This window comes from Triticum dicoccoides, chromosome 1A (assembly GCF_002162155.2).
Source record: "Triticum dicoccoides isolate Atlit2015 ecotype Zavitan chromosome 1A, WEW_v2.0, whole genome shotgun sequence".
NCBI classification, from domain to species: domain Eukaryota; kingdom Viridiplantae; phylum Streptophyta; class Magnoliopsida; order Poales; family Poaceae; genus Triticum; species Triticum dicoccoides.
This window is the reverse complement of record NC_041380.1, coordinates 266216557-266229475: the sequence shown is the minus strand read 5'-3', so window position 1 is coordinate 266229475 and position 12919 is coordinate 266216557. Positions and strand designations below refer to the sequence as shown.

Below are 12919 nucleotides of genomic sequence, written 5' to 3'. Positions count from 1 at the left end.
CATGCATTGGTCAAGTTTCTCACAATTCTTGTATGTAATGAATTATTGCATCTTGAAATATGATCATGTAATGAGAAACAATCAATTGACTTATAAAACGGGAAACCGATATTTTTGAGATGAGCCTGTAAACCGGGAACGAGGGAGCAGTTAGGAAAGTTACCTTGTAGGATTGTCGGACGAACACGACACGAATTTGAGACCTTCGCTACGAGCAGCCAGCGGTGGCTCGATCAGTTCGGCTACAGAGGCCCGGACACAGAGCCCGTGCGCTCGAACGCTCGTCGAAAAAAGAAAAACTCGCGGCAGCACCCATCTCTATTCCCGAACTCGCCGGCGACGAGTGACCTATGGCGGACGGCGGCGAGATGGACGAGGAGGCGATGATGCGCGCCTTCTTCCCGACCTCATTTGGCAAGGCGCCCACCCGCCCCAGCGCCGCCTCCCACTCCTCCACCCTCCGCAAGCCCCAAAACCCTAGCTCCAACCCCTCCACCTCTGCCGCCGCCGAGGAGGACGATGTCGGTGGCGCCGTTGTCGGACCCCCTAGGCCGCCCAAGGAATTGGCTCCTATCCAGGAGGATGACGAGGAGGGTGGCGGTCTGATTGGGCCGCCTCGGCCGCCACAGCGGCCGTCTGCGCACGCGGAGGTGGAGGACGAGGACGGCAGCATGGTTGGGCCGCCTCGGCCGCCACCGTCGAAGGAGGGGGATGAGGATGACGAGGACGACGACGACGAGGATGACGACGACGATGATATGGATGATGATGGGGATGATTTCGGCAGGATTCCTCTCAGCAACGAAATTGTTCTGCGGGGGCACACCAAGGTAACCACGCCCAGAATTATTTCCTTTTCTACAGCTGAGTTGTTTTACCTTTGGAATTGTTAAGGTTGATGTGGTTGGACAACTAGGTTTGCTCGATTAGTTCTGGATAGTTGTGGGAGCTCTCAGGTTTCTTAGTTCTTTCACAAATGATTTAGCCGAATTAAGCTCATCCTTGAAGATAAGCTGTGGAAGCTCACCTTCTGTTTCACTGTTTGTTTCACACGGTGTTATTCTAAGAAATTTTCTCGACGTGTGTCACATACTGCATAAAGTTTTACAACAACAAACAACAACAACAAAGCCTTTAGTCCCAAACAAGTTGGGGTAGGCTAGAGGTGAAACCCATAAGATCTCGCAACCAACTCATGGCTCTGGCATATGGATAGCAAGCTTCCACGCACCCCTGTCCATAGCTAGCTCTTTGGTGATACTCCAATCCTTCAGGTCTCTCTTAACGGACTCCTCCCATGTCAAATTCGGTCTACCCCGCCCTCTCTTGACATTCTCCGCACGCTTTAGCCGTCCACTATGCACCGGAGCTTCTGGAGGCCTGCGCTGAATATGCTCAAACCATCTCAGACGATGTTGGACAAGCTTCTCTTCAATTGGTGCTACCCCAACTCTATCTCGTATATCATCATTCCGGACTCGATCCTTCCTCGTGTGGCCACACATCCATCTCAACATACGCATCTCCGCCACACCTAACTGTTGAACATGTCGCCTTTTAGTCGGCCAACACTCAGCGCCATACAACATTGCGGGTCGAACTGCCGTCCTGTACAACTGGCCTTTTAGCTTTTGTGGCACTCTCTTGTCACAGAGAATGCCAGAAGCTTGGCGCCACTTCATCCATCCGGCTTTGATTCGATGGTTCACATCTTCATCAATACCCCCATCCTCCTGCAGCATTGACCCCAAATACCGAAAGGTGTCCTTCTGAGGTACCACCTGGCCATCAAGGCTAACCTCCTCCTTACACCTAGTAGTACTGAAACCGCACATCATGTACTCGGTTTTAGTTCTACTAAGCCTAAACCCTTTCGATTCCAAGGTTTGTCTCCATAACTCTTAACTTCCTATTTACCCCCGTCCGACTATCGTCAACTAGCACCACATCATCCGCAAAGAGCATACACCATGGGATATCTCCTTGTATATCCCTTGTGACCTCATCCATCACCAATGCAAAAAGATAAGGGCTCAAAGCTGACCCTTGATGCAGTCCTATCTTAATCGGGAAGTCATCAGTGTCGACATCACTTGTTCGAACACTTGTCACAACATTATCGTATATGTCCTTGATGAGGGTAATGTACTTTGCTGGGACTTTGTGTTTCTCCAAGGCCCACCACATGACATTCCGCGGTATCTTATCATAGGCCTTCTCCAAGTCAATGAACACCATATGCAAGTCCTTCTTTTGCTCCCTATATCTCTCCATAAGTTGTCGTACCAAGAAAATGGCTTCCATGGTCGACCTCCCAGGCATGAAACCAAACTGATTTTTGGTCACGCTTGTCATTCTTCTTAAGCGGTGCTCAATGACTCTCTCCCATAGCTTCATTGTATGGCTCATCAGCTTAATTCCACGGTAATTAGTACAACTCTGAACATCCCCCTTGTTCTTGAAGATTGGTACTAATATACCCCGTCTCCATTCTTCTGGCATCTTGTTTGCCCGAAAAATGAGGTTGAAAAGCTTGGTTAGCCATACTATCGCTATGTCCCCGAGACCTTTCCACACCTCAATGGGGATACAATCAGGGCCCATCGCCTTGCCTCCTTTCATCCTTTTTAAAGCCTCCTTGACCTCAGACTCCTGGATTCGCCGCACAAAACGCATGCTGGTCTCATCAAAGGAGTCGTCCAGTTCAATGGTAGAACTCTCATTCTCCCCATTGAACAGCTTGTCGAAGTACTCCCGCCATCTATGCTTAATCTCCTCGTCCTTCACCAAGAGTTGGCCTGCTTCGTCCTTGATGCATTTGACTTGGCCAATATCCCTCGTCTTCCTCTCTCGGATCTTGGCCATCTTATAGATGTCCCTTTCACCTTCCTTCGTGCCTAACCGTTGGTAGAGGTCCTCATATGCCTGACCCCTTGCTTCACCAACAGCTCGCTTTGCGGCCTTCTTCGCCATCTTGTACTTCTCTATGTTGTCTGCACTCCTATCCAGGTATAGGCGTTCGAAGCAATCTTTCTTCTCTTTAATCGCCTTCTGGACATCATCATTCCACCACCAGGTATCCTTATCTTCGCTTCTCCTTCCCCTGGACACTCCAAGCTCCTCCGAGGCCACCTTACGAATGCAAGTCGCCATCTTCGTCCACACATTGTTCGCATCTCCTCCTTCCTCCCAAGGGCCCTCCTTAATGACCCTCTCCTTGAACGCTAGAGCTACCTCCCCCTTGAGCTTCCACCACTTCGTTCTAGCGACTTTGGCACGCTTATCCCGCTGGACACGAATCCGAAAGCGGAAGTCAACAACCACCAGCTTATGCTGGGGTACAACACTCTCTCCAGGTATCACCTTACAGTCTAGGCACACACGCCTATCTTCTCTTCTCGAGAGGATGAAATCAATCTGACTAGAGTGTTGGCCACTACTAAAAGTCACCAGATGCGATTCTCTCTTTCTAAAGAGGGTGTTAGCTACAATCATGTTGTAGGCTAGAGCAAAGCTTAAGACATCTTCTCCTTCTTGATTCCTGATGCCATAGCCAAAGCCCCCGTGCGCCCCTTCAAAACCTGTGTTAGATGTACCCACGTGGCCATTGAGGTCTCCTCCTATGAAGAGCTTCTCATCAATCGGTACACTCCTAACCATGTCTTCCAGGCCTTCCCAGAACTCCCTCTTGGTGTTCTCATTGTGGCCTACTTGCGGGGCATACGCGCCGATAACATTGAGAACCAAGTCCTCAACTACCAGCTTGACCAGGATAATCCGGTCCCCACGTCTCTTGACGTCTACCACTCCATACTTGAGGCTCTTGTTGATCAAGATGCCTACGCCATTTCTGTTTGCAGCCGTCCCTGTGTACCACAGCTTGAAGCCGGTATCCTCCACCTCCTTCGCCTTCTGTCCTCTCCATTTGGTTTCTTGGACGCAAAGGATATCAACACCTCTCCTCACCGCTGCATCAACTAGCTCCCGAAGTTTCCCTGTCAGAGACCCTACGTTCCAGCTACCTAAGCGAATCCTCCTAGGCTCGGCTAGCTTCCTTACCCTTCGCACTCGTCGAGTCAAATGCGAAGACCCTTGCCCATTTTCCACTACATCCGGGCGGCGATGTAGCGCGCCACTAAGGATGCGACGACCCGATCCTCGCTCACTTGCCACCGTATCCGGATCAAGATACAACACGCCACCTTGGGGGTGACGGCCCGGCCCTTGCCCATTTTCCACCACACCCGGGTTCCGATGTAGCGCGTCGCTGAGAGGGTTACGCCCCAACGAAAATCTTTTGGGTTTCATCTCCATAAGAGTGGCTGAGTTTTTACGTTGGCTCGCCAAGCCTATCACAACCCTCCTCCTTTACCCGGGCTTGGGACCGGCTATGTTGAGACAACATAAGCGGAGTTATACTGCATAAAGTTTTCTGTAAAGAATTTCTATCAAGACCCCAAACGAGGCATGAACAAAATTTGGAGTATATCGTGCCAACTCTAGCCATGTTCAAACAGAATGAGTTGTCTAGAAACAGCGCAATGTCCAATCCATGGTAAAGCTGAGTACATCCTCAATATTTTTTCTTCTCGAACACAGAGTGCATGCCATTTTTTATTAGAAGAAAAACTTCAGGATGATGCGGGCCTTATAACTAAAAGTCTACAACTCAAAAAAACAAATAAAAAAGGCAACAAATATACCTAGTCTGACAAAGAAAAAGAACAGCAGAAAAAAAAGAGGCTAAAACTAAAAGGCTTTTCACCTAGCTAGCCAACCTTAGAATTGACAAATTTAGTCGAATACCAACTTGCGTGCTCTTGGGGTGATCCTCAATGGTGCCTCCTGTGATGCTATGAAGAGTCGTCCGGGTTACATTGCTAGTTTCAAGTAAATCTATTTTGCTGGTTTTAATAATCATTTATTTCATTTGCAGGTTGTCTCAGCCCTTGCTGTTGACCCTACAGGATCCCGAGTGCTCTCTGGCAGCTATGATTATACAATACGGATGTATGACTTCCAAGGCATGAACTCGAAGCTACAGTCATTTAGGCAATTAGAACCTTGTGAGGGGCATCAAGTTCGTAGCCTAAGCTGGAGTCCAACATCGGACCGATTCTTATGTGTCACGGGTTCAGCTCAGGCCAAGGTATTCTGGTTTGCTATCTTCCTGAATCACCAAAAACTGTGACGCCTAGAAATCAATACCATGTTATTTATCATTATGTCTCCTAACAGATATATGACCGAGACGGGCTTTCACTTGGTGAGTTTGTTAAGGGTGATATGTATATCCGTGATCTGAAGAATACAAAGGGTCACATTTCTGGACTAACTGGTGGTGAATGGAATCCCAAGTCAAAAGAAACTATATTGACCTCATCGGAAGATGGATCATTACGTCTCTGGGATGTTTCAGACTTTAGCAGTCAAAAGCAGGTACGTTGAACTAATCGTTCTATTCGCTAGATAGCAGTGCATCATTTTGAGGAGAAGGTCCCAGTAATATAATAACCCTGAAATGCTCTGATATTTGTTCATTTTTGCACCAACATTTGCTTAAAGTTGAACCACTTGTTATGTAGTATGATTGAAGCTCCTACCATTTTCTATTGTGGAATACTGAATTTTTGTCATTACATTTTCAATAGGTCATCAAACCAAAGTTAAAAAGACCAATGCGAATTCCTGTTACTTCATGTGCATGGGATCATGAAGGCAAGCGGATTGTTGCTGGCGTGGGGGATGGTTCCATTCAGGTACTTCATATATTGCACAATCTCTAAACTGTCCTATCACTTTGAGTTTAATTAGATGGTTTGGTTAATACATTGTATGACCTCATATGTCTTTTGTAGCTCTGGACCATAAAGACTGGATGGGGAAGCAGACCAGATATTCATGTTGAAAAAGCACATACAGAAGATATCACTGGGGTTAAGTTTTCTACTGATGGGCAGATTCTTCTGTCAAGAAGTATGGATAGTACTCTAAAGGTAATGTATCTGGTCTGTTAACATGATCCATGTCTGCATGTTTAAATTCATTATCTGCAATCCGCCTATGCCGTCATACTCTTACACACTGAAAAGTTGTTCAGTATTTAGGTTAAGCATCAGTCCAGTAAGCCTTGAGATGTCACCTACATTTCTCAACAGTACTTCTGCTTAGGGCATGCTTGTTATAGCTGCAACTTCCACAGCTGCAGCTGCAACAGCTCCGGCTGAAAGGAGCAGCTATAGCTGCGGCTGAAAGATTGGAGCCAAGATACAGGCGTTTGGTAGTTGCGCTGTAGCAGCTGCAGCTGCTGCAGAAGCGTGCTAAAATGATCATAATGTCCTCTGTTGTTCTGTAGATTGGGAATAGGTGCTGATTGTACTGTTATAATCAAAATGACTTGATTAAGAGCTCTTTTTGTCGCAGATTGTCGGTTTTCATGGTTTTTAACTGAAATTACAATTGTTTGATGTCATAGACAGTGTATTTAAATGATTTTGGCATATTGGCTATATGATACTCCCTCCGTTTTTATTTACTCTGCATATTAGTTTCGTCTCAAGTCAAACTTTGGCCAAGTTTATACAAAAATTATTAACATCCGCGATACCAAATCAATACCATTAGAATCATCATTGAATATTTTTCACATCATATATATTTTTTATTGTGAAAGTTCATATTATTTTCTATAAACTTAGTCAAAACTAATATGCGTAGTAAATAAAAACGGAGGGAGTGATGCATTTGAACAGATCAAACATATTGTGCTAATTATATATTACATGAAACCATCGGTTGGTTGTCAAATACAAGGTTTTCATTACATTACCACTATAGTTAAACAAGGTCTCAATCAGGATGCAAATACACAATTCAAACTGTTCTCGGCTAAGCAAACAAATACAGATTTTAGGATGTTCATGTTAGAACAGGGTTGTGCTGTGTGTGTAGTTATCATATTGTATAGGGGCTTCTTTGCTTATTTCCCTTCATGTATATGTGCTGGCCTGTTGGCCCGATGGAATATAGGCTCACTTCATAACATGGTATAAGAGCTAGGGTTAGGTTCCCCAGCCGCCGCCGCCGCCTCTGGTCGCCGCGGCCGCCGCCGCGGCCGCCGCCGGCCGCCGCTCCTCTCTTCATCGAGCCTCTCCCCTCCTCTTCTCTGCTGCTGCTGCTGCTCTTCTTCAACGAGCTGCTGCTGCTGCTCTTCAAAGTGCGACTGCTGCTGCTCTTCTCCTCCTGGTCTGCTGCTGCCATCAAGCTGTGCCTCCTGCTGCTGCTGGTCTTCAACGAGCTGCTGTTGCTGCTCTGCTGCAATGGCGCCCTCCATCACCACCGGTGCTGTCCCAGTCCCACGATGTCCTGTTATCTTCAACGGACAGAACTACAGGGACTGGGTGCAGCACATGAAGCTGCACATGAGGGGCCAGCTGGTCTGGGAGCACCTCTCTGGTGCTCTGCCTTGTCCCCTGCTGCCCACTCCTCCAGCTGAGTTGGCCTTCCCTTGTTGATGCCGATGAAACCAAGCAACGTGAGATGCTAGATGCTTTTGAAGAGGCCACTGAAGAGTATCAGAATCAACTCCACTTATACAAGCAATGGACAAATGATGATGCTCGAGCCTCTTCTATCTTGGTGAACAGCATGGATGTTGATCTCACCATGGATGTGGTGGCCCTTACCACTGCATATCAGATGTGGGAGCACCTTCGCCATCGCTATGAGTCTACAGGGAATGCCATGTATCTCTTTGTTGTTCGTCAAGAGCAACAACTACAACAGGGAGATGCTACTGTGGATGATTTCTACAAGGAGATGTCGGCGGTGTGGCGCCAATTGGACTCTCTGGGAGCTGATGTTTGTCGCAGATGTCAGTGTTGTGTGCGGCAACAAGCTAAGCTGGAGGTTCGTCGCCTCTATGACTTCCTCACTCGCCTCCGGCCGGAGTTCGAGCAGAGTCGTGCTCAGCTATTGGCACGCCATCCTCGGCTCTCTACTCTGGAGGCCCTTGCTGAGGTGCGATCTGAGGAGGTGCGCCTACGGAGCACGGGCTTATTGCCATCCTCTTCAGCAGTCCTGGCTGCCCGCGTTCCACCACCGCTGCCTGGTGTGCCCTCTTCTACACAGGTGGCAGCAACCTCCACTAGTGCTTTCTGCAACTACTGCAAGCAGGATGGTCACATGATCACGGAGTGCATCAAGAGGAGGAAACAGGGTCGCCGTGGTGGCCGTCCTCAAAAGGACTCGGGAGGCTCCTCTAATTCTCGTGAGGGCTCCCTTGAGAAGGTTCACCAGGAGATGCTCACCTTGCTGCGCCGCCTTACTGCTTCTGCACCATCCTCAGGTTCTGCTGGTTCTGCTGGTCAGACGTCTGGTCCACCACCGCACTCTTCGTCAGGTACATCTTTGCCCTGGATTCTTGATTCTGGGGCCTCCTTCCACATGACACCACACAGAGATCATCTTTGTGCTGTCAATTCCGTGCCTTCTCCTCTTACAGTTCAGACTGCAGATGGCACTTCTCTTTCTGTTGCCGCAAGAGGGACTCTTTCCACGTCTTCTTTTCATGTCCCTGCCGTTTCTCATGTTCCTAAACTGACTATGCAACTTCTATCTGCTGGTCAACTTACTGACTTGGGTTGTCGTGTTATTCTGGATTCTGACTCTTGTTGTGTTTAGGATCGTCGTACGGGGACTCTGGTTGGGATCGGTCTTCGGCGCCATGACTCTCAGCGCCTTTGGGAGCTCGATTGGCTGCGCCTTCCTTCCGCTGCGTCCTCTAGCCAGTCGGACATCACCACCCCTTTTGCTTCAGCTGCCACCTCCACCACATCCTTCGCTCAGTGGCATCATCGATTGGGTCACATTTGTGGCTCCCACTTGTCTTCTTTGGTTAGGAGTGGTGTTCTAGGGTCTGTATCTGGTGATAGTTCACTAACTTGTATGGGTTGTAAGCTTGGCAAGCAGATACAACTTCCATATCCCTCTAGTAATTCTGTTTCTCAACGACCTTTTGAACTTGTTCACTCTGATGTATGGGGTCCTGCCCCCTTTGTTTCAAAAGGGGGTCACAAATATTATATAATTTTCATTGATGATTTTTCTCGCCACACTTGGATCTACTTTATGTCATCTCGTAGTCAAGTGCTTCAAATTTACAAGTCGTTTGCTACCATGGTTCGCACTCAGTATGATTCCTCTGTTCGAGTTTTTCGTGCTGATTCGGCTGGCGAGTACTTATCTCGTGCGCTTCGTGGTTTCCTTGCTGAACAGGGTACCCTTCCTCAGTATTCCTGTCCTGGTGCACACGCTCAAAATGGGGTGGCTGAACGCAAACATCGTCACGTCCTTGAGACTGCTCGGGCTCTTCTTTTATCTTCTGCTGTTCCCCCGCACTTTTGGGCTGAGGCTGTCTCTACCGCTGTTTATCTCATTAATATTCAGCCTTCTGTTGCTCTTCAGGGAGGGATACCAGTTGATCATCTAGGTGATGGTCCAGCTGATTATAGTGGTCTACGCCTGTTTGGTTGTGCCTGTTTTGTTCTTCTCCACCCTCATGAACGCACCAAATTGACTGCTCAATCTGTTGAATGTGTTTTCCTTGGCTACAGTTTGGAGCACAAAGGTTACCGTTGCTGGGACCCTATTGCTCGAAGACTGAGAATCTCCAAAGATGTCACTTTTGATGAGTCTCGCTCCTTCTACCCTCGTCATTCTTCTACTGCCACAACCGAGTCGTTAGTCAAGCCTCTCTCTTTTTTGACTCTACCTGATTCTTCACCTTTATCGTCACCTGGTAGGTCCACTCCTAGCCTTTCACCTGTGTCTGCTCATGAGCTTCAGCTTACACAGGATGAGGTTTCTATTCCTGACTCTCCTACTCGGGTTGAGCCATCCACTCTCTCTCCTTTTCCTTTTACCTACTCCCGTCGTGCTCAACACCCTTCTCCCTCTGATGCGCCACCTTCCACTTCCCCTCTCTCTCCGCTTCCTTTTGTCTACTCCCGTCGTGCTCGGCACCCTTCTCCCTCGGATGCGCCCACTTCCACTTCCACTCCTTCCCTGTTGGGTCCCATTCCTTCAGAACCACCTACACCTCCTGCTCCTCGGTATAATCTGCGTGATCGCCACACTCTCCAGCCTCCTGCGTACTATGTTGCTGCTGCTACCACTCTTGTTGAGCCTCCTACGTATCGTGAGGCTGCTGCTCATTCTGAATGGCAGCATGCTATGGCAGAGGAAATTCATGCTCTTGAGCGCACAGGCACTTGGGACCTTGTACCCCTGCCTACAGGCGTTAGACCCATCACTTGCAAATGGGTCTACAAGGTTAAGACACATTCAGATGGTTCTCTCGTGCGCTACAAAGCTCGTCTTGTTGCGCGTGGCTTCCAGCAGGAGTATGGTCGTGACTATGATGAGACTTTTGCTCCTGTTGCTCACATGACCACTGTTCGCACTCTTTTGGCTGTTGCTGCTGTTTGGCAGTGGTCCATCTCTCAATTAGATGTCAAGAATGCCTTCTTGAATGGTGAGCTGCGGGAAGTGGTCTATATGCAGCCGCCTCCTGGCTATACTGTCTCTGATGGCACTGTCTGTCGCCTTCGGCGCGCTCTTTACGGGCTGAAACAAGCTCCTCGTACCTGGTTTGAGCGTTTCTCCGCCGTCATCACAAGGATCGGGTTCTCTGCTAGTGTTCATGATCCTGCTCTGTTTATTCACACTTCTCCTCGCGGTCGCACCCTTTTACTACTCTATGTTGATGACATGATTATCACAGGGGCTGACCACCAATTCATTGATTTTGTGAAGAAACGTCTACATGAGCAATTCTTGATGACTGATTTGGGTTCTCTTCGCTACTTTCTTGGACTTGAGATCATTTCTTCCCCTGAGGGTATTTATCTCTCTCAAGAGAAGTACATCCAAGATCTTCTCACTCGTGCCTGCCTCACTGATCAGCGCACGGTTGACACTCCTATGGAGTTTGGTCTCCATCTTCGTCCTGGTGAGGGTGAACCCCTTGCAGATCCCACACGCTACCGCCATCTTGTTGGGAGCCTTGTCTATCTAGGCATCACTCGTCCTGACATTTCTTATGCTGTGCACATTCTAAGTCAGTTTGTCTCTGCTCCCACTCAACTTCACTACAGTCACCTTCTTCGTGTTCTTCGTTACCTTCGTGGTACCATGACTCGTCGCTTATTCTTCCCTCGCTCCAGCTCTCTTCAGCTTCAGGCCTACTGTGATGCTACCTGGGCCAGCGATCCCACTGATCGCCGCTCTCTCTCTGCCTATTGTGTTTTTCTTGGCTCCTCCCTGATTGCCTGGAAGACCAAGAAGCAGAATGCTGTATCTCGCTCCAGTGCTGAGGCTGAGCTGCGAGCTATGGCGTCCGTGACTGCAGAAATTACTTGGCTACGATGGCTTCTTCAGGATTTTGGTGTTTCCACTGCTACACCGACCCCTCTGCTCTCCGACAGCACTGGGGCACTCAGCATTGCCCGTGATCCTGTTAAGCATGAGCTCACCAAGCACATCGGTGTTGATGCCTCCTACACTCGTTCTCAGGTGCAAGACAGAATTGTGGCCCCTCAGTATGTGCCCTCGGAGCTTCAGCTTGCTCATTTTCTGACGAAAGCTCAGACACGGTCCCAACACAGCTTTTTCCTGTCCAAACTCGGTGTCCAAGATCCCCCTTGAGTTTGAGGGGGGGTGTTAGAACAGGGTTGTGCTGTGTGTGTAGTTATCATATTGTATAGGGGCTTCTTTGCTTATTTCCCTTCATGTATATGTGCTGGCCTGTTGGCCCGATGGAATATAGGCTCACTTCATAACAGTTCAAAGCTAAGCAAGGAAATATATAAAGATACATAGCAGTCCACATGAGGAGAAATTACTCCTTCCTTTCCCTCACACTGTCTCTTGAGCCAATTGAGTCTCCCCTCATTTGTCTTCATTGCATAAAAGAAGCTGCGATTTGACGGTTTAGCAAACAACTTTGTAGCCATGTAGTACTCATTACTAGTCTCGAATGCCCCACACTTGGCAACATCTTCCATAATGGTGAGAATATCATCATTGAAGTCCTTTGGCACATTATTTTTCTGTACTTAGATGGACTCCAAGGAATTGCACTTGCCTTCTTACGCTTGGGCTTTGGTTGTACTGGGATCGAGAGTCCATCAACATTTGCTCCTCCAATCGTGATCAGAAGCTCCTTTATGTTCGCTGGAGGTCCTTTGTGGAAAGCTCTAATTGCCCTGTGAACCTGCACATAAGATAAAACTTAGTACTTGTCAGAGATATAATAAAATATGACGTTACTAAATCTGATTTCCGCATTTGAAAGCAACCAACCATGTCAAGTACTTGGTTGGCCTATGATCAGTTTCAGCCTTGAAAGGAAATGACATCTGCATAGCCAGTCATCAATTTGCATAACAATGAAAACATAGCAGAGCAGCAGCACAAAGCATAGCATCAACATCACATACAACATAGTAGTTCTATTTTTAGATCCACAGCAAATTCACAGTTCACAGCACAGAGCCGAGAAGCCCATGGAGCAGTTCATGTGCAATAGCAATTCACAAGCATCAGTTCATAGGCACAGTTCATATGCAATAGCAATTCACAGCACATCAGTTTACAGCCACCACACACACCACTCCCAGTCAGCTCACGCTAGCACACCACACCCAGCTCGCCCACCTCTCACTCACATGCACGCACAGCTCAGGCATGAGCACACGCACAGCTCAGGCATAAGCACGCCCACCAGGCGACCACACTGCAGGGGGAGGCTGACGAGCAGATCCGGGAGGGTCGGCAGGGACCGTGCCCTCTGGCCAATGGGGTGCGGTTGGAGGAGGATCCGTTCCTCCGGCCGGAGATCCATCGGTGGCGGTGGAGC

At 48.4% G+C, this 12919-nt stretch overlaps 2 protein-coding genes across 3 annotated transcripts in view; both read left to right on the top strand.

Moving 5' to 3' along the window:
* The first annotated feature begins 228 nt into the window (after nt 1–228).
* Nucleotides 229–12919, top strand: part of LOC119268217 (WD repeat-containing protein 70-like) — a 15629-nt gene continuing 2938 nt past the window's right edge. For both annotated transcript variants that reach the window (XR_005133028.1, XM_037549797.1), the window contains exons 1-5: nt 229–830; nt 4937–5149; nt 5239–5439; nt 5652–5759; nt 5859–5996. Coding sequence is in view for 1 of the 2 variants with exons in the window: in XM_037549797.1 (XP_037405694.1) it covers nt 351–830; nt 4937–5149; nt 5239–5439; nt 5652–5759; nt 5859–5996 (1140 nt within the window). In the remaining variant the exon portion in view is untranslated. The remainder of the gene's footprint in view (nt 831–4936; nt 5150–5238; nt 5440–5651; nt 5760–5858; nt 5997–12919) is intronic.
* On the top strand, nt 7329–11840 carry LOC119268227. Its single transcript, XM_037549808.1, has 2 exons — nt 7329–8401; nt 8683–11840. Exons 1-2 carry the CDS (start codon nt 7540–7542, stop codon nt 8727–8729), a joined length of 909 nt encoding a protein of 302 aa, XP_037405705.1. The 5' UTR covers nt 7329–7539; the 3' UTR covers nt 8730–11840.